At 55.5% G+C, this 20,188-nt stretch overlaps 2 protein-coding genes across 3 annotated transcripts; both read right to left on the bottom strand.

Moving 5' to 3' along the window:
• Positions 1–5,145: 5,145 nt before the first annotated feature.
• Positions 5,146–6,848, bottom strand: LOC111159760 (chromosome unknown C12orf57 homolog). 2 transcript variants are annotated; one of them, XM_022522351.1, is made up of 3 exons: positions 6,576–6,848; positions 6,210–6,299; positions 5,146–5,363 (listed from the first exon to the last, which is right to left on the bottom strand). In XM_022522351.1, the coding sequence occupies exons 1-3, from the start codon at positions 6,625–6,627 to the stop codon at positions 5,212–5,214; spliced, it is 294 nt and encodes a 97-aa protein (XP_022378059.1). In that variant the 5' UTR covers positions 6,628–6,848; the 3' UTR covers positions 5,146–5,211. The 2 variants fall into 2 exon arrangements, with proteins under 2 accessions (XP_022378059.1, XP_022378058.1); XM_022522350.1 differs by having other exon boundaries at positions 6,123–6,299; positions 6,576–6,846.
• Positions 6,849–7,880: 1,032 nt separating this feature from the next.
• Positions 7,881–19,740, bottom strand: LOC111159799 (atrophin 1). The gene is given in 11 exon segments (XM_022522409.1): positions 7,881–8,397; positions 8,549–8,729; positions 9,075–9,218; positions 10,117–10,813; positions 11,172–11,394; positions 11,624–12,837; positions 12,839–13,666; positions 14,316–14,429; positions 14,583–14,720; positions 14,846–15,040; positions 19,612–19,740. Coding segments are annotated over 10 exon segments (3,600 nt in total). The 5' UTR covers positions 14,873–15,040; positions 19,612–19,740; the 3' UTR covers positions 7,881–8,363.
• Between the last annotated feature and the right edge of the window lie 448 nt (positions 19,741–20,188).

Genomic DNA, 20,188 nt, shown 5'->3' with positions numbered 1-20,188 from the left:
TCCACAGCCCGGGGGCAGCCAGCAGGGCGGGGACAGGAAGGGGCGCGGCCGACCCCTTGGGGGAACTCACTGTACTTCTCGTTTTAGAGCAGAGCAGAAGAGACTGCAAAGCAGGGTGGCAGTGGGGGTTGGGGATGGGGCCCACTTCCCACACATCTGCCATCGGATTCCGGCAGCATGGCACTCCCAAGCGTGACGACACACGGAATATGGACACAAATGTGCCTTGCGCCCTACTGGCGAAGGCCGTGCTTCATAAATGTGAACCCACACGGTCACACGCCATCTCTTCTTCCTCCGCCCTGGTCCACACTCCACACTCATGATGACGGTGACAGTGACGAGTCTCATTTCATGGAGTCTCACTCCATGCCAGGCACTGTGCTATGATGTCACTGATGTGCCTTAGCCGATTTATTCCTCACAAGAGCTCTGAGAAGCGGGTGCCTCTCTCTCTCCCGTCTACGGATAAGGAACCTGACGCTCAGAGAATGTAGGGAACTTGCCCGGGGCTGGCCGTTCGGTACGTGGCAGCTCTGGGATGTCACCCACACACTGGTTCCCAAAGCCCGTGATTTTAGCTACTGTGTGCTGGCCCTGGGGGCTTCCAAAAACAGAGGCTGGGAGCTCAGGGCCACTGGGGGTTGCAGGGAAGGGGAGACTTTTTTTTTTTTTTTAAGATTTTATTTATTTATTTGACAGAGATTACAAGTAGACAGAGAAGCAGGCAGAGAGAGAGGAAGGGAAGCAGGCTCCCTGCCGAGCAGAGAGCCCGATGGGGGGCTCGATCCCAGGACCCTGGGATCACGACCTGAGCCGAAGGCAGAGGCTTTAACCCACTGAGCCAGGCACCCCAAGAGGAGACTTTCTAACAGCCAAGGCCAAGCAGGTGCTTACAAACCATACAAAGGTGCTCTCACCTCCCACGACACAGATATCTGGAAGAGCCGCTGGGACAGAGGGACGGACAAAATGACCCCCACACAGCTGTCAGACTCACACCTTTTCTACTTCTTGTCCCAAGTTTTTGTCCCACCGTGCCCTAGCCAGGCAGTGGAGGCAAGGAACAGAACTCGAGGGGATGCAACTCTAGGGAAGCAGGCGGGGAGTAGAGCTGCCAGCCCCCTCGGTGCTGTCCACCCTGTGCCTGAGCCATAGGCTCTCCTCCAGGGGCCTGCTCTGAATCAGCCAGAGCTCAGGACTCTGACCAGGGGCCTGTCCCCTGGGGGCTAGGGACTGAGGTCCCTGCCGTGGCTCATATTCTCGGGGCTGGTTGACCTTGAGAGCCCTACACACCAAAAGCTTGTGATGCTCCCCGTGTGTAATTCCTCATACAAACACAAACACTACCAAACCAAAACAAAAGAAAAGCAACCCAACCAAGGATACACAGAAAGCTCGAATCGGTGGCCTCCCCCCCAGGGAAAGAGACTAGGTGGCTGGGGGAGAGATCTGGGAGTGACATTTACTTCTCCCTTATACCTGTTTTATGTTTTTTAGGATTTTATTTATTTGTCAGAGAGAGAGAGAGCACGAGCATGGGGAATGGCAGAGGGAGAGGGAGAAGCAGGCTCTCCGATGAGCAGGGAGCCTGATGCAGGACTCAGTCCCAGGACCCTGGGATTATGACCTGAGCTGAAGACAGACACTTAACCGACTGAGCCACCCAGGCATCCCTATACCTGTTCTTTTTTTAAATTAGAGTTGACACCCAACATGACATTAGTTTCAGGTGTACAACATAGTGATTCAACAAGTCTACGTGGTATGCCACAGCTCACCATGGCACAATTACCACCTGTCACCATCAACATTATTACAATACCACTGGCAAGGGGCGCCTGGGTGGCTCAGTAGGTTAAGTATCTGCCTTCACCTCAGGTCATGATCCCAGGGTCCTGGGATAGAGCCCCAAAGTGGGCTCCCTGCTCAGCGGGGAGCCTGCTTCTCCCTCTCCCTCTTCCCCCTGTTCATGCTCTCACTCTCTGTCTCTCTCAAATAAATAAATAAATAAATAAATATATATATATATATAAACAAATAAACAAATAAATAATCTTTTTAAAATTTTTTTTAAATACCACTACCTTCCCTACACCATGCCTTTCATCCCCATGGTTCATTCACTCCATAGCTGGACATCTGCACCTCCCACTCGCCTTCACCCATTTTGCCCCTCTCCCACCCACCTCCCCTCTGGCAAACCATCAGTTTATTCTCTGTGTTTACGGATCTATTTCTGACTTTTGTTTGTATAGTAACCCCTCAATCCATCCCTGTTGTCAAAAATTGCAAGATCTTATTCTTTTTACGGCTGAGTAATATTCCATTGTATATGTACCCCACATCTTCCTTACCTATTCATCTGTCAATAGACACTTAGGTTGCTTCCTTATCTTGGTTACTGTAAATAATGCTGCGATGAGATAGGGGTGACTCTATCTTTTTGAATTACTGTTTCCATTTTCTTCAGGTAAATACCCAGTTGCGGAATTCCTGGATCACCCGGTATTTCTACTTGTAATTCTCTGAGGAAGCTCCATTCTGGTTTCCACAGTGGCTGGGCCAGCTGACGTTCCCACCATCACCTTTCTTTGCATCCTCACCAACACTTGTTATTTCTTATCTTTCTGATTCTAACCATCCTGACCAATGGGAGGTGCTATCTCAGGGGGTCTGATTTGCATTTCCCTGAGGATGAGCAATGTTGAGCATCTGTGTCTGTTGGCCATGTGGATGTCTTCCTTCCCCCATATCCCTTTTTGAAAGTTGTCGCATGGGTATGTATTTCCTTTAATGAAAATAAAGAAATTGCCTGGGAGATGGCAATTTGTAGGAAACAGCTGGGAACGCTGGCTGGCGTGTGCACAGGTGAATGAGACATGATGTTCATCAGGCCGTATGTTTAATTCAGGTTAAGCGCTCACAGTAAGCATTCATGCACATTATGTATGCTATCACCTCAATAAAAAATAAGGCAAAATAATAACCGAGTGTTAAAGCTCAACTAAAGTCTCTATTTCCTATGATGACTACTTTATTACTTTTTCAAATATCAAACATCAATTCTCCACACACACACACTCACACACCCCAGAAATGGATTCTCCCCCTCCCTCTTCCCTCTGGTACCTGGGAAGCTTGGTCTCTTTATTGGATGACTTAACCCTGACTACCCTTTCCATCTTGGATTTTGAGCCCCACTGAAAGATCACGAATTCCCTCCCAGAGCTTTAGGGGCAGAAAGAGGAGCTACATAGCAGGATCCACCCCAGGGGGTCCACAGCCCGTCCCCTCTCTTCGGGAGTTCAAAGGCTGACACCACACTACAGTGCAGAGTACACATCCAATAAACAAGCTCATCAATGGCCATGCACAGGCGTGATCAGCTTCCGGTCCTGCAAACGCACACCCTGCTTGTCATACACAGATGAGTACACACGCACATGCATACACAGGCCCACTACACACACCTCACCATCCGCATCCATCTACACGTGTCCCTGGCCCAGGGCAGACACCCACACGCGGACACACCATCCTGCCCGCACATGCCGTTTCAGGTCTCTGCCTCCCTCTCCCCTGCTTTCTCTTTGCACCCTGTCCTTGGCCCCGTGTGCCCAGAGCAGGACCTCTGCTCTTGGGCAACACATGGCTGGCTCTGCCTCATCATCCAGCTCTCAGCGCCCCTGTCCCCTCCTCTGGAAAGCCCTGCTGGATCCCTCCAGTTAACAATGCCATTGGCACCCCCAGACGCTTGCTGGCACCTGAAGCCGTCTCATTTCCTGCATGACACTTCTGAAAATCTGAAATTAGTCCTATTTATTGGGTTCTCTGTGTTGTCTGTTGCCTCCCACTGGAATGAAGCTTTCTGAGAGCAAGGACCATGTCTGTCTTCTTTGCTAAATTATTGTCAGCACCTTACAAAGTACCTGGTCTATAGGAGATGCTCGATAGCGTCTGTTGCATGAATGATGCATGGGATGGGGAAGGGAAGAGACCCTGAAAGAAAGTGGGGCGAACCCCGGATGCCGGGAAATTCCGTGGGAAGCGGGGAATTTTCTTTCAGACAGGGTATGTTTCCCTTTTAGACAGGGTATGTTTCAGGTGATGTGCGCTACCCAGGGGTTGGGGTAAGCAGACAGCAGAAGCAGGGGACCAGGGGGACCAGAGAGTGAAGGGAGACAAGCAATGGAGAGAGAAGAAAGATGCGTCTGTCACAGGGAAGGTGCTAGAGACAAGGAGGAGGAGGCAGAGGGGAATAAACGAGACTGGAGCTCCTCACATCTTGACGCAGGGACAGGAAGAAAACCCAGGCCAGGGTACCAGCAGCAGGTCACGCTCATGGTCCCACACCTGCCAGTGGGGAACATACACCCTGCACCTCTCTCCCAAACTAATAGGAGACTGTGGCACCCGGGGGAACCAGGGGACTTACCCACGGGACAGCATCTCCCCAGATGGACGGGGGAGTCACAGGCAGAGGGCCACAAGGGGTGGGGCCGAGTATGGGCGCAGCTGTGCACAGCAGCCCAAACAGGTGAGGAGGAACATGGGGAGCTCAGCGACTTCCTCCTCGATGCAGCCTGCCAAGCCAATGGCACCACAGCAGCAGGCCCCTGGTTTAATGATCCCTGGAGAAGGGACAGGTGGGAGGGGCTGGCCTCAGACTGCCCACAGCCGCAGGCCTCTCCCTCCAGTCCCACTGGATGGTCCAGGGCCTGTCTGTCCCCTGTCCTCACCCCTTCCCCTGGGAGGGGAGGAGCCACCTGGAGCTCCAGCTGACAGAGCCACTGGAAGGAGGAGGGGGAGGTGGGGGCAAAGACCAGGAAGTAACCCCAGCCAAGGGAGCACCGACCAATGGGGGAGCCTCCCAGCTCCCAGAAGCTAAGGGGCTTCCAAAACAGCCCAGGAGGCCCTTCTCCTCAGAGGAGGTGGCACCTGTGCAGGCTCACCACACAACCCCCCCTTCCCCCAGGGTATTGAGGGGCATGTCCTTCCTCTCATCCTGCCCCGGGGCAGGGTCGTTCCCAGCAGGAGCTTACGAAGGATCAGGATGGGGAGCTGAAGCAGCCAGGAATGGCGGAGGGAACCTGGGGCCAGGAGGTGGGGGTTGTCAGGGTCACAAAAGACTGACGCCGAGGCTAAGTCACAGGCACGTTTATTATCCTCTGGAACATTAAGGTCTTCCCTGCGCGGGAGGGCCGACCCTCAGGAGGCAGCCACACTGCCGCCAGAAGCAGGCCCGTGGGGAGGCAATGTCATGGGAGGCAGGAACAGTGCCTTCAGCTTGCCGGACAAGCTAGCAATCTCAGGATCCTGGGCTTCGTAAGACTTGACCAAGCGGGCAAACTTTAGGACACCTGCAAGGGGAAGGGAGCATCAAGCCATGCCCTTAGGGGACAGGTGTGCCCAGACTTGGCAGGCCGGCAGCTTGAGCATGAGTCACTGGCTGTTACCCCTCTGGTCAGGTAGCTGTCAACAAAACAAGGCACAAGCAGGCCTCTGTCCTGGGCAGTCTGGATCCACCATTTCCTGGTCTAGACCAGGCAAAACAGTGAATGAAATACCCGTAAGCAGCCGGCCTCTCGTGATCAGGTGAAGCGTTCTGGCAATTTACTCACAAGAACCCAGGTATGAACATGCATAAGGTCTATAATCTGAACACAGGAGGGCCATGGGTCAGCCGGGCTGAATCAATCAGCAACCCTGGGGAACACCATGATCTCATCAAGGAAACTGACCAGCCAGCCCTCCAACAGAGACAGCTAAAACCCCCTGGAGGGGCTGCAGAAGCATACTGCCATGCAGACACCCCACTAGAACTCATCAGAAGAGGGTTCGGCTCCAGCTCTGCTGTGACCTCGAGCACTTAGTTTACTACTAGAGTCTGTTTCCTCATCCTAAAGTGGGATAACAATATAATTACTGCTAAGTACAAAAAGCACTTAGGACTTCACCTGGCACAAGTTCAGAACAGACTCCCGGCTCCTATGGCCAATACTGTTCATCGGATTGTGGCTGCCTCCGTGTGGCGAGGCAAGGGAGGACGGCTCAGGGACCCAGTGGGATCCAGCGCCCTCTCCCGGACCCACGCCACCCCCAACCCTCGTCCGACCCACCTTCCCCGTCGCAGCTGAAGCCATAAGCCTTGATAACCTCCTGCTGAATCTGCGTGGCCACAGGCAGCACGAATTGCAGCATTTTGCCCATGTCGTTGCACGCGTTGTCCCGAGCCTCGTCCATGCGCACGGCGTTCTCTGGGGCCGAGAACGCCTGGATTACCTCCGCCAGGACCACTGCACCGCAGACGCATCCCCGGGTAGGAGTCGAAGCACGGCCGGCAGGCCCAGCCGAGAACGCAGGGAAGAGGGCAGGAAATTAGTGGACTGAAGCCAGAGTAACCCAATAAACTCGACCCAGATTCCCTCGCTCTAGGACCCCTCCTGGGGGAGAGAGGATGGAACCCTGTGCCCCCATTTCCCGGTGGTGCAACCACACCCTTCGCTCTGTCCCCTCCGCCCGCGCCCTTCTCCAGCAGGAAGCCCACGCGGTGGCCAGAATATGCTTCTCACCCTTGGCTTGCTCGGCGCTCAGGGCCGCGGGTGGGGCCGAAGCGGACGCCATAGGGTAACAAAAGCTGCACGTGCAGCGAAACCAACGAAATGCTCTGGAGAAACGGGATGCCTCTCAGAGTGGCTCCCAAAACCGATGGAAGGGAAGCAGCATCAGCCGCAGCCGGAAGCCGAGGAAGCCTGTGGGCGTAGCGCAGCGCTCCACAAACGCCTAACTGCTTTAGGAAACAGAGTACCACTTATATAGACCACCGAACATTCGAAAAAGATAGAACGAACATAAGCCAAAAACACTAAAAAAAAATATACATATATATATATCTATTGTTATAAACTCAGTACAGGGAGGGTCTTCCGGTGAAAACCGGAAAACCTGCTAGACAAATTCTAAAAGAGCTGTAACACTACAGGAAATAGCCTGGAAAGAACATGGGGTATCCAGGAACGCCACTATTGGTGAGGGTGAGCTCAGAGTGGCCTTTTCTAATCCCTATTGCTGTATAAGCGACGGGGGACGTTACAACTTTCAAAAGAAAAAACGGGGGGGAAAGAAACTTATTTATATTACCCATTTCTAGAGTTTGGGAACATTGGATTCGAGCTTATGCAAATGAACTCGAAGCTGATTGGCTGGGACGGCTGGTCACACCCCCTTCAGTTTTTGAGAACGTAGTGATTCGCAGCAATGAGCGCTGAAAGCTAAGGTGGTTCTCGTGCTCTCCTAAAATGGCCTTGTGACGCCAAGTGTGCGCGCCAGCGTAGCGCCTTCCAATTTCTTTTCTAGGCATTTGAAATGGTCGCCCACTCCCTCCTCAAACCATGGGGTACTTTTGACTCCGGAGTTCTAATCGCTTTAACCCAATGAAACTACAGCCCTGCACCTCCGCTTCATAACCCTTTCTCAATCTATTCGAATAAAAGGATTCTGGACTCTGGTGGCTCCTAGCTGTGGGGTCAGCAGCAGAAAGGCCTCCAAAGTCTGAGCGGCTTCCTAGGTCTGACTCTATCAGAAGCGTGCCTGTTTTCCCGCACCCCACCCGGGCATCCAGCGTCTGGACTCCCCTGCATTGCGAGGCAAGGAGGGACTAGCTCCGCAGTACCCCTCCAGCGGAGCCCCTGGGTCCTGCCGAGAGCTCCTCTGCGATTCCACATCTCTACACCCACTGTGTCCTGTTCCACAGCTTTCTTTCCAGGCACTGCTTAACCCCCCACCTCACCCCCAACTCCACCCCCAGAGCCCGCAAAGAACCAGTCACAGCCATCTTCCTGGGGAGTCGTGAGGATGTTTTTGTTTGGTTTTGGTTGGGATGTTTTTTAAAGAGCGTCATATAGATATTTATATATATAAATTATTAATGTGGGGGAGGGGCAAGGGGCATACATCGCAGAAAGGGCGCGCGCACAGGGACTGGGGACGGGCAGGGGCAGCACACGATGCTACGCAAAACAGCCACATCTAACAGATGAAATCATCACACCAACGGGGTGGGGGAGGGGCGGTGGCCACCGAGGGCTGGGCATGGGGGAGGAAGAAAGCAGGGGGACAGGAAAAAGGGACCTGGTCCAAGATACTGTGCGCTTTCTGCCCCCACCCCGACGCCACCTCCCCACCTCTGCCTACCACAGGAGCCTTGGCCTTCCTCTGTCCCTTCCTCCCTCCCTCTGCCCAGCTGCTGAAACCCTGCTAAGGAGCAGCACCCCTCCCTCCTCAGCTCTGGGGGGCGGGCCCAGAAGGAGGCCTTGGAGGTCCAGATGCAGGCGCCATGGGTGCTCTCTTGATGGCAGGTCCTACAGCGGCTTGTCGCTTTCCTTCTTCAGGTGACTGGTGGAGAGGAGATGAAGAGCAGAGCCATGAGACTGAGGTCAACCCTGCCCAGGCCCCCTGTCACAGAGTTGGATGGTGGGGCAGGGGCTCCTCCCCCCACCCCAGGAACCCGCAGCCCACCCCTCCGAGCCCCAGGAAGCCAACGCACCTGTAGTAGTCCTCCTGGGCAGGTAGCGGCACACTGTGCAGCGGGTGGTGGGCGTGCAGCCACTGCTGCTGCTCCAGGGCCAGGCGCTGCAGCTCAGCCGACTGCGCGTGCATGGCCTGCAGCTGGTGAGCTGCGGACATTGGGGCAGAGAGGGAGGCTGGCAGGTCCCGGTAAGGAGCAGCTGTGGGCAGGAAGGGCGGGGGACACAAGACCGATGGAATGCTGAGCACTTACTCTGGGCTGGGAGACAGCTAGCCTCCTTACGTACAGAGGCGACGGAGACTAAAACGCTTATAGGAAAAAGCCAGTCCTGCAAGTTGCCAGTCGTTGAGATGATTCAAACCTCCACCTGGCACTCAAACCTGCACCTCTCTTGGGCAGGGCCTCAGCCCTCCTTCTATTCCCAGCTCCTCTGGTTACCTCCGCATCCCCTCCCCAATCCCAAAGAGGCCCATCCCACCACCCAATCTCCTCCTTCCTGCCCTGATCTCATCAGACCCTCCCCCATCCCCGCCTTCATCCTTACCAAAGAGCTGGTGACGAAGAACTTCGTTCTCGTGCAGAGGGTGAGGAAGAAGGGGGTTGGGGAGGGTCCCAGCTGGGTAGGGGATCCGGGTAAGGTGAGACCCTGAGGCCAGGGGGTCAATGAGAGGGTGCACCGAGGCAGAGGCTAGAGGGTAGAGAAGAGGAAGGTGTCACAAAAAGGCAAGTTTAGAGAAAACCACGCATGTGGGTGAATGGATCCAAGCCGGGAAGAGATGGACAATCAAACAGAGAAAGACCCAGTGAGGAACAAGGAAGAGCAAAGGAAGAACTAGGGAACTGGTGGGTGGCCAGGACAAGACCTTACTGGAGTAAGGGACACAGGGACACACAGAGGCCAAATAACAGGAGATTACAGTTTGTCAGAGGGGTCTGAGGAAAAGGAAAGAGATGTGGACTGCTTAAAGGAGATAGAGGGTTTCTAAACTAGAAAGTTTAGGAAGTAAGACAGGAAGAGACAGAGGAGGTTAAGAGAGAAAGCACAAGGGAGCCCAGAATGACCAGGACTGTAAGGTTAGATCAGGCAATGTTCTGGACAATAATATGGCAAAAGGACAGTAAATAAAGCTCATTGGTACCTAAGATACCCCCAGCCAAAACTATAAGGGCTCTTTCTGGAAGGCTGTAGATCTAGAGATGGGGAAGAACATGAGAACACCTCCACTTGGGAGGAGGAAAGATGGCAAGAAATGGTAACAGAGTTTAATCCAAAGGAGCAAGGAAACAGGTATGTGAAGGGGGTTGGGAGGTGTGGTCTGAGGGCAGAAAGGTAGCATTCCCTCCAAAGTTTCCTCTACCACGCAAGGAATGCTAGACTCTGAAGTGGGGTAGGGTGTGCACTATTACAGTCCCTGTGGCAAGGCTGGGGCATGAGAAGATGGGGGGGATGACAGGGAGGCAAAGATCAGGGGAGCAATCCCCAGAAAGAGGCTCATGCCAGACTTTAGAGGAGGGAAGTCTTGACCTGAGGAACAGAAAAGCCCAATCATTTGCCAAGAACCAAGAGAAAGTAGTAGGAGTCTCACCTGCATGGATGGCGTCCTGCTGGTGGAGATGCAGGTGGGAGTGGATGTGGGAGTGCTGGTGGTGATGGGGGGTCACATTAAGCATCTGCAGCCGGGCCAGCGGGTCATTGCCCAGGGCTGCCACTCTTTCTGCATGCTGCCTCTCAGCTGCCAGACGCTCCGCATAGGACATATCAGGCCGCAGGGCTGGCCCAGCTGCCAGCGCTAGACGTTCTCTCTCCAGGGGCCCCAGACTCGGATGAAAAGGAAAAGGGTGCAGGCCGGGTGGGCCAGGCTGCAGAGCCAGGCCCCCATGTCGGGGGAACGGATCAAGGCCTGGCCCTGGGACCCCATGTAGGGGTTCCAGCTCACTGGGCTTCACCTCAAAGCCAGGCTTGAGGCGGTCACGGAGGTCTCGTTCACGGGCTTCCCGCTCCCTCTCCCGGGCTGCTGGGTCGCTGCTGTACAAGGCCGGGACATTGTAACCCAGGAGCCCCGGGTCCACTGCCCCTAGGGGCACGTAGAAGGGATGGTTGCGATTGCCAGGAGACATGACGTGGGGTCGGGCGTATTCACTGAGCGTGCGCAGGGCTGGAGTGTCAGGACCTAGGTAGGGGGGCACTGTAGCTACAGCGCTGCCCGGCTCAAACGGAGGGCGATGGGGCACAGGGCCAAGAGATGGGCACTCCACTGGCGCTCGGCCCTCCTGAGCCAACTTCTGTGGAATACAGGGGAAAAACAGTGTCAGGTCTGGAAAAAGGCAGCTGGTCCTGAGCTACTCATTTGTCTCGCCAGCTGAAAATCAAAACGCTTCACTTTACTAGAACTCAATTAAGCGGGAATTTCCCTAACTCTTTCTCCCGGATTTTGGCTCCCGCTACCATCTGCTGATCTCAATTTGTCCTCCCCCAAACCCAGGAATGCGAGGATTCCTCCCGCTGGAATCCTTCCGTCTCGATTTCCCGGGCTGCCGTGCCTCCTCCTTTCCGACAGGGGGCGCAATGACCCCCCCCCAACCCACCCTGCGCGGCGCAGAGGGCCAGAAAGGCGGATGGCGCATGTGGTGACGCACTCACCACGCTGCGTTCCAGCTCACGCTCCTTCTCGCGTTCCCGCTCCTTCTCTCGTTCCCGCTCGCGCTCGCGCTCCTTCTCTTCGCGCGCGCGCTGCTCGGCCTCGCGCCGCACCTTCTCCACCAGGTCGGCCCGCTTCTTGGCCAGCTTGGAGCCCTCCAGGGGCACGAAGTACAGGTCGCTGCGCGCGCACGAGTTAAAGCCGCGGTCCAAGTGTTTGTTGAACCTGCCGGGCGCGAGAGCGGCGCGCGCTTAGCCCCGGCGAGCTGCCAGATCGGCCCGGCGGTGACCCTGCCCCCAAGCCCGCCCGCGCAGACCGTGAGGGCGAGGCCAAGTTCTGGAGTACTTCAGAAAGCACCACGAGAACGAGTGGGGTTCCCCGCACCGCTCTTTCCGTTGCCTCGCTCTATCGTTCCCCATTCCAGGCCCAACCGCACCCCGGCCCGGAGGCTCACCTGGCTGACTGGCTGGCATGGCTGGGCACGTCTACCACCTTGGGAGGGGGCGAGGGGCTACGGGCCGGGGGCACTGGGCTCTCGGGGGTCTCATACTCTTCAGCGGGCTCTTGCTTGATCTGCGTGGCGTTCAGGGGCGGCCCGGAGGCAGGGGCCGCAGGTGGTGGCGGCAGGGATGACAGGCCTGAGGGGCCGGCAGGTGGCAGGGACCCTGGCCCCACAGTGGGCGAGCCTGGCTTGAAGGTCCCTGGGCCCGCGGGTGGCGAGGCGCCTCGGTAGCCGGGTGGGGTCCCTGTTCGGAAGGAGGGAGGCGACCCTGGCTTGTATCCCGGTGGGGTGGCCGTCTTGTAGGCCCCTGGGGACGGGGCTCTCTTTCCATAGGGCGGGGGCCCAGGTGGGGAAGCGGTTTTGTAGCCTGCTGGCGAGGAAGCCACTGTGGCAATGACCGTGGAAAGCGTAGCCGAGCTAGTGGTGACTGGAGGGACCGGTGGGAAGGGGTAGGGCCCTCCTTGGGGGCCCTGGGAAGGGGAGGGGTGTGAACATGGGTAGGATCCTTGAGAGGAAGAAGAGGAGGAGGAGTTGGAAGAGGAGGAAGAGGCGGGGGGGCCGTTGGGGCCTGCTTGGCTGTAGGACACCTGGCCGTGAGGTGGGGGCAGGTGTGCTGGCCCTGTTGGGTAGGGCCTCAGAGACCCCAGGGAGGGAGACATGGCATAAGGATGGGCATGGTGGGAGCTGCTGCTCTCCAGCGGGTGGGGATATGCTCCAGGTGGAGGGGGCCCAGAGCTCCCATGATGCTGCTGCTGCTGCTGCTGCTGCTGCTGCTGCTGCTGCTGCTGTTGCTGCTGCTGCTGCTGCTGTTGCTGCTGCTGGTGGTGATGGTGATGTGTTGGGGCTGGTGGGTGGCCTGTGGATTGGCCTCCAGTTGAAGGAGGGAAGGGACCTGGGTGGGCATTGCTGTTGGCTAAGAGACGGCCATAGGGAGGAGGTGGTGGGGGACCCTGGCTCCACACAGCCTGGGATGGAAGGGAAGGCTGAGTATACTTGGGTGGCTGATTGGAGACAGTCAGGCTTGTCGGGGGAGGGAAGGAGTGGGGATAACTGGGCAGTGCCTGGGAAGCTGGGTACTGGGAGGCAGAGGAAGAGGACGAAGAGCTGGAAGAGGAGGCTGCTGCAGAGCTACTACCAGAGGATGAATATGGATACCTCATTGGGGGGGGCTGGGGCAGAAGAGGAGGAAGCAGGTGGCAGAGGATGGGGTGAGGGAGCAAGAGTGGGGCCCTTCTCTGGGCCAGGAGGAAGTCCACCCATACCCTGCCCCATGGCATGGGGAGACGGCAGATGCCCAGGTAGTGGCTGGGCCCCCAGGCCAGGAGGAGAGGCTGAGGCATTGTTAAGGGGTCTCAGGGCAGGTGGGGGAGGCAGGTTCGGTGTCACATGGGGGAAGGTGGCTGGTGGTGGAGCAGAGGGCAAGTTTCCACCACCCACTGGAGTGTTAGGTGGCTTTGTTGGGGGAGCACCACCAGCCCCAGAGCTTGATATTGAAATGGGGGTGGTTGGTGGGGGGTGCTGTTTACCCCCAGTAGGAGCCCCCACTGAAGAGGCAGCCCCTCCCCCCTTGGAACCCATTGGGGGTCCAGACAAAACTCCACCAGTGCCCCCAGGGTAGAGCTGTGGATGAGGGGGAGGGGCCCCAGGAGGAGCCTGGAACATTCGAGATGTGGGGGGCTCCATGGGAGCATGATATCCAGTGGGTGTCACGGAAGGATGGGGCTCAAAGCCAGGCTCTGGCTGTCGGGGGGTGCTGTCCTGCGGTGAAGGGGAGGGAGGAAAGAGTGGAGGTGGGTGGTAGGGGCGGGCTGGGCCCTGGGACAGGCCAGAAGATGAGTCGGAGTCATTCTCCACACTTCCAGGGCTGTAGATGCTGGGAGACGTGCTTCGGTTATCTTGGTCAATATCCCTAGGGTCACTGCTGCCATCATCATTGAGGCTCCGCCCATCTAAACTATCCAGATCAGAGGGAGACTGTGGCCGAGGGAGCTCCTGCTGCAGAAGAAGGAGGACCATTTTTTTTTTTCTTTTTCCTTGCTCCCCCTACATTTGGGGCCTCCCTTGCACAAAATCATTTCTCCCAACATACCACTGTACCATGTGATAAATACTCTTGCTCAAGCCCACCTACCATGTGGGGATTCCCCCCCTCTCCCCACATTCTCAGCCAGTGTTGTTTCCCTCCCTGGGAAACTCCATTCTTTCCTCAAGTGTCCATCTCAAGCACCTTCTCCCCATCCACAGCTAAACCCAAATCCCTGTCTTCCACCAGCTCATATCCACCCTCTTCTCATCTCCTTTCACCCCATTAACTGCACATGCCAGAAACCCGTGGTTTTTAAAAAGACCACTCTCCTGCATTTTCCTTTTGAGACCTCTCACCTTTAATCTCCTCCCCAGCCCCTTCATGAAAACCAGGACCTGGGAAAAAGCCTAGAATCCCCCACACTCCCAGTCCCCTCTGGCCCTGCCTGGTCATCTAGTGACCTGGCTACATCCCTGTCTGACATGTTAGACAGGACTCCTTTAATAAGCACCAGGTCTCATATCCCAGGTGAGATTACAGTAGGAATCGTGAGTGAAAGGAAGTTTTCAGTTAACAGTGGTCAGAAAATGGGTCAGGATGGCTGCTAGGGTCTCCCACCTCAGTTTTGGTCTTTTTTGGTGCATTGGTCTCCTCACTTTCACTCTCTGAGATCTCCTCACTCCGGCCCTGCTTGCTGACCTTTGGGGTGGATGCTTCCTCGATGCGGGCCTTCTGTTAGAGAGAAAAGAGAAAATCCCTGTCTTCTACCTCCCAAAGCCTCCACCGTCACCCTCTGCCAGACAGGAAGTTCCCTCACAACACACACACATACACCCTCAGCTCCAGTGCCTGGGCATCCTGTGGGAGGACCCGAGGACAGAATACCTTGGCTGTCTGCCTAGACTTCTCGGCTTTGCCATCACTGCTGGACGTGCTGACCCCTCCAGGGGAGGCCCGGCCCCTCGATCTCAGTTCTTCCCGGGGCCCAGGGGCCTCTTTCTTCCGTCCACTCCTCATTGACATCTGAGGGAGAAGGAAGGAAGCACCTAACTTCATGGTGTGCCTTATTTCTGTTCTACTTCTCCAGGCCCTCACCCCTAGTTCCTCCACCCTTCATCATTCATGTCTGTCATCTCAGCATTACTCACTGAGTCTTTATTCTGACGTGTCTTCATTCTTCAGGCTGTGGAGACCCCATTCTCCTCTGCCTGGGCAGCTGAATACAGAAACTTCTCTGCTTCCCCCCAAGTTCTCCACAGCTGTGGTCTGGGAAGCAGGCAGCAGGTTCTCCCAAGTATCCAGTGCAGGCACCTGGAACTTGCAGGATCTGTTTTCAGTGAAGCCTGTTAGAAGAGACCACCAGAGTCTCCAAACTGGGGAATAGTGTCTGAAGGGGATATCATTGGGCTTATCGCAGCCCAGCCCTGGGCCTTTGGGCCAGGAGGCATAAGCTTCCATAAGACATTGCTGGCCTGCCCCGCGGGCCACCCAGGCTATCTACAAGTGAAGCAGACTTTGCTTGCAACATCATCTCTTTCATCTCTGGAGAAAGTAGAAAATTCAGATGGACCTGTGAGGTCACATTATTTACCCTTCATGATACCTAGGAAATACCTGTGTGTCCACGAGTTCTACAGAACCTTACCAGGGAGCATAAAGAAATGTAGCTCAGGGCACCTGGGTGGCTCAGTTGGTTGGCTCAGGTCATGATCCCAGGGTCCCGGGATTAGGTCCCACATCAGGCTCCCCCTACTCTGCAGGAAGCCTGGTTCTCCTCCTCCCTCTGCCTGCCACTCCCCCTGCTTGTGCTCTCTCTTTCAAAAAAAATTTTTTTAAAGATTTTATTTGACAGAGACCGTGAGAAAGGGAACACAAGCAAGGGGAGTGGGAAAGGGAGGAGGCGTCCCGCTGAGCAGGGAGCTGGATGCAGGGCTTGATCCCAGGACCCGGAGAAGACAGACGCTTAATGACTGAGCCATCCAGGTGCCCCAGTCAAATAAAATCTTTAAAAAAAAAAAAAAAAAGGTATCTGAGATAGTAAGTAATTTACTGAGTGCTGTCTTATGTCAAGCCCTTACAATTTCACTGAATACTTATAACCAACCCTCCAGTATTCTTATTTCCATTATACAGGTGGGGAACTGAGGCTCAAAGATTGAGATTGTGATTTGCCCAACTTTATGTGATGAATACACAGAAGCCTGTGACAGCACCAGAATCAAACCCACATCTCCCTGACTTCAAAGCCCATGCTGTTTCTTCTAGACTTTGCTATAGTCTCATCAGAAGCTGGGAGGGGGGGGGATTCTCAGAAGGCTCAGATCAGTCCCAGAAATATGAAAAGAATCTTTTCACATCAGAGTAGGTGGGAGAAGAATGTCCTGTTCTCTAACACAAAGGCACACAGTCCTACCAATCCCAAGCCCAAACCTGGGTATTCCCAAAGTGCAGAACTTTATTTCTGGGAGCCCCCCTGAGGCTCCCTGTCTAGTGCTTGGGTTCCCTTAGGCTAGAAAGTCAGGACTTTCACTTTACCAACCCAAGCAGTGAGGATCAGTGAGCACATAATACAATAATACAAAGTTACCAGTTTCTGAGTCTGTACCCCCACTTGGCTTTAACAGGGACACACACCTCACCACCTGTCTATATCTGTACCTGTATCTACAGCCAGCTATTTTCACTCACACTTGTTTGTTTTTCTAGCTAAGTGTCACATCTCTCCATTTTATTGACCATGAAGTCTTTTGAGAGCAAAAATAGTCTCTTCCCACCGTTTTCTTCCTTTCTCTATCTCCCACTGGTGTCACATATATATGGGTGCTCTGTTCTGTCCTTGCCATTGACCTGTAAGCCCACTCACTTCAGTAGGTCTTTTTGAATAAAATGCTGCTGGCTTTGGTGGGAACAGGGTAAACTTAGCTACCTATTACTGAGGCAGAGGCCTGGCTAGGTAAATGGCATTTTCACAGTCGATAGCATATTTCTCCCAAGGAATACTGAGTAATTATTTATTACTCATCTCCACTGAACTCTACTGAGACAGGCGGTGAGGGGTGAACCTAACCTTTACAGAAAAATAATGATTTACTTAGAGTCACAAATTGCTGAGACACAGCTCCAGGTCTTCTGAACTTAAAACCCATGCTCTGCCCAGCAAACCGGCCATCTTTCTTCAACTACAACTATTACATTTTGGAATTGTTGTGTAGATGGGTTTTAAGACATTGTCAAACCCCCTCAAAATCCAAAGAACAAAACCCAACAGAAGAGAAGGGGAAAACAATCCCAACAAAAGCACAGCAAAGTTGACTATTTGTGACTGGAGTGTCTTTGCCACTCCCACTAGAGGAGAGTCCCCATGTCTCACCCCAATCTCAGAATCCGTTCACCAAGTCAGAGCGAGGAGATCCAAAAGCTCAGAGAAATGCATGAATGGAACTGAAAAATACAGCAATAAGGATTCCCTCCCCCTACTGCCACTGTTTTAAACAAATAAAATCTGATAAAATTATCAGTGAGTAGCTTTGAAGGAGAAAAGCAGTCATAAAAGCGTAGGTAATCCTGGGGGAAAGGAGCGGCAAGGGGAGAGCAGTTAGGGTTGGGCTATACATGACGTTTCTGAACTCAGAGCACGCTTTAGCATCAAGGTGAGCTATACTCCATCTTGCCCTAGTAGCCCGTCAGTGGAACTAATACTTCAAGAACACCTACTGTGTATCCGGCAACACACTATGCACATTCCCCTTCACAGCCTTACTGCAAAAGAAAAATGACAAATACCATATTGGGGAGATGCAAAAGTGAGAAAAAGGGAAAGGGTCTCTAAGAACAGGAAAAGAAGGGAGAAATATGAGAAGGACGTCAGAGGGAATACACAATCGAGGCACAAGGCTTTCTGGGAAAGGCTTGCAGGGTGAATTTCAGGATTGCTGGCCCAGCCCCCAACGTCATTCCAGACCTGCCAGACTAGCAAACCAGTCCAAAGTGACTCCTAGATAACAACGCACCAAGCTAAGCCTTTTTAGAATGCCAGGTTGTCAGAGGGGCCTCAGAAATCACCTTATCTATAACCCCTTCATCTTACAACAAAGCCAAGACTCAAAGAGAAGTGACTGACCCAAGGCCACAGTTAGAGGTACAGTGAGGACTAGACCCAGTTATCCTGGCTCCTGTTCCGGAGTATTTCCACGGCCCTCTACCCTGGGCCACCCTCACAAGGGATAGGCTGGTTGAAGAGCCCAGCCCCTGCCCCACAAGGTCAGGGAAATAGAAGGTCGAAGGTTAGCTGAGGGCAGGGGTCACTGCTGTGATGTCCGGGACGGAGGCAGAGGGAGACTCAGGGAGACTCATGCTTAAGAAAATGTCAGAATATCAGTGCAAAGAAGCAAAAGGACTACCAAATACAAAAAGTTCCTAATAATAAGGTAGGCAGAGGCCAGAAAGAACTACCAAAAGATGGTGTAACTTGAACAGGAACATTCCCATGCTCTCACCATGCCTAGGGGAAGGAACCGGGAGCAACACCTATGACCTGAAAATAACATGTCTACCTGTTCCAACAGACTGCTGGATGAAAGGTGGGTGGACCCCCTGGGGAACCTCCCATCCACCAGCAGCACCAGAAACACCTTCCAGAACAAGCCAAGAGTCCCAACGACAGAGTGAAAGGCTGAGGTCCATCAAAATCCTGAACCCCCACCTATAGGACATCCCACTGGATCACTACTATGGCAACAAAATGGTAGAACCTGCCCCTCAAGAGTCTATCCCAGGAGTCCATCTGCCAGCCACTCCCCCTCCAGTTACCAAAGCAACTCCTACCCTTCCATGGCACCCTCAGGGAAGGGAGCTGGAGAGTGCCTGCCCCCGTGGAAACAAGCCCTTGCACAAAGAGCAATCTCTGAGATCCGAACAGAGAAGTGAAATGAAGATATCCAAAATGAAGATATGACCCCCGAAACAGAAACCACAGCTCCAGGGTCAGCCGCTGCTCTGGGGATTTGAGGGAGGAGGTCACAACTTGCCTGGAGTGCCTATAAGATTGTTCAATTCTCTCCTCCTCCTCCACCCTCCCAGAAACCCTTTCTCCCTAACTCTCCCTTCAATGGTCCCATCTTCCTCCTCATTAGTTCTAGGGGGACCACACTACTCCGCCCCAGTGTGCTCCTCTCCAAGAAGTAACTGTGGCTGGGATTGGAAAAACAAGGTCAGAGGTGGCCTGAAGTGGGCGAAAGAAAATCGAATCACAAAGGCATCCACTTCCCACTTCCACCCCATAACACCTCTGCTGCTGCTTCTCGAAGGTGGACCTCTCCTCGGCCCTTTCAGAGCCTCCCTTTCCCCAGGTTCCATTCTCCCTCATCAGCTACAATCCCTCTCTTTCCACCTACCACACCCCTTCCCCATTTCTCACTTCCCTTCTATACCTTGCACCCCCAGCCCCGAGTTCTGAAACCCGGGCTCTGGGCCTTTTCCTGGAGCCCTAATGCCCCACCTCGCTGCCATATCTCCATTCCTTTTTTGCCGTCGCCTGAAGCCCCCTCGCGGGCATCCCCCCCCCTTTTTCCTCTGCCAACCCTCCACCTCGGTGCTTCTCTTTTGGTCCCGGGGTCCCGGCTACCCTCTTGCCCCATCAGCCCTCCTCCTGAGAGACCCTCCCACCTCCCTCCACCTTCCCGGTCCTCCGGGTACCCGGGCCCCCATCCCTCCACCGGGTCCGGCCCCACCCCCTGAACCCCCCCCAACCCCAGCCTCGGCCCGGGCAGAGCCCGCAGTGGGGGTACCGGGTCTGGAAAATAACAAATGGAGGCGCCGGCGGCGGCGGCGGGAGGGGGAACTGGGAGGGGTGGGGGGGGGGAGCCGCGGGCCAGAACCCGGGCGGGCCCGAGGCCGGGACGGCAGCAGGTCTTACCTGGTCGTAGCTCGGGACGGCTGGCTGGCTCCGAGCGAGATTCGGGGCTCCGGCGCCTCCGGGGGGGCGGCGGCGGCCGCTCCCCCGCCCCCCTCTCCTCTTCCCGGCTTCAGTCGCCGCCGCGACGGCGGCGGCGACGGCCCCGGCCCCCCCGGAGGGCGGCCCCCATCCCCCACCTTTCCCCCCCACCTGGCCCCGATAGCCCGCCTGCCCCTCGGAGCAGATCCCGGTCCGCGCTCTCGTTCAGCCCCTCCCCAGACCCGCCACCTCCCCCAGGCCGCCCGGAATGCCCGGGCCGCGCTGCCCGCCCCCGCCGCGCCGCTCGCCCCCGCGGCCCGGCTGGCCCTCCGCGCGGCTCTGACCCGCCGCCTCCCGCCCGCCGCCCGCGCCGGCCCCGCGCAGCCCGCACTCGCGCGATCCCTGGCCCCCCTAGGCGGCCTCCGCCCGCGGCCCCCGCCCCTTCCCGGGCGGTCGTCCCCCACGCCTCACCCCCTCCTAGCCCCTCTTCGAGGCCAGCGGTGCCCCCTAAATGGGTCCCAGCCCGAGGCCCCGGCCCGACGCGGGGCTGCGGGCGGGC

The sequence above is a fragment of the Enhydra lutris genome, unplaced genomic scaffold (assembly GCF_002288905.1).
Source record: "Enhydra lutris kenyoni isolate GAN:26980312 unplaced genomic scaffold, ASM228890v2 scaffoldscaffold69, whole genome shotgun sequence".
Taxonomy (NCBI): Eukaryota; Metazoa; Chordata; class Mammalia; order Carnivora; family Mustelidae; genus Enhydra; species Enhydra lutris.
This window is presented reverse-complemented; position numbering and strand designations above follow the sequence as displayed.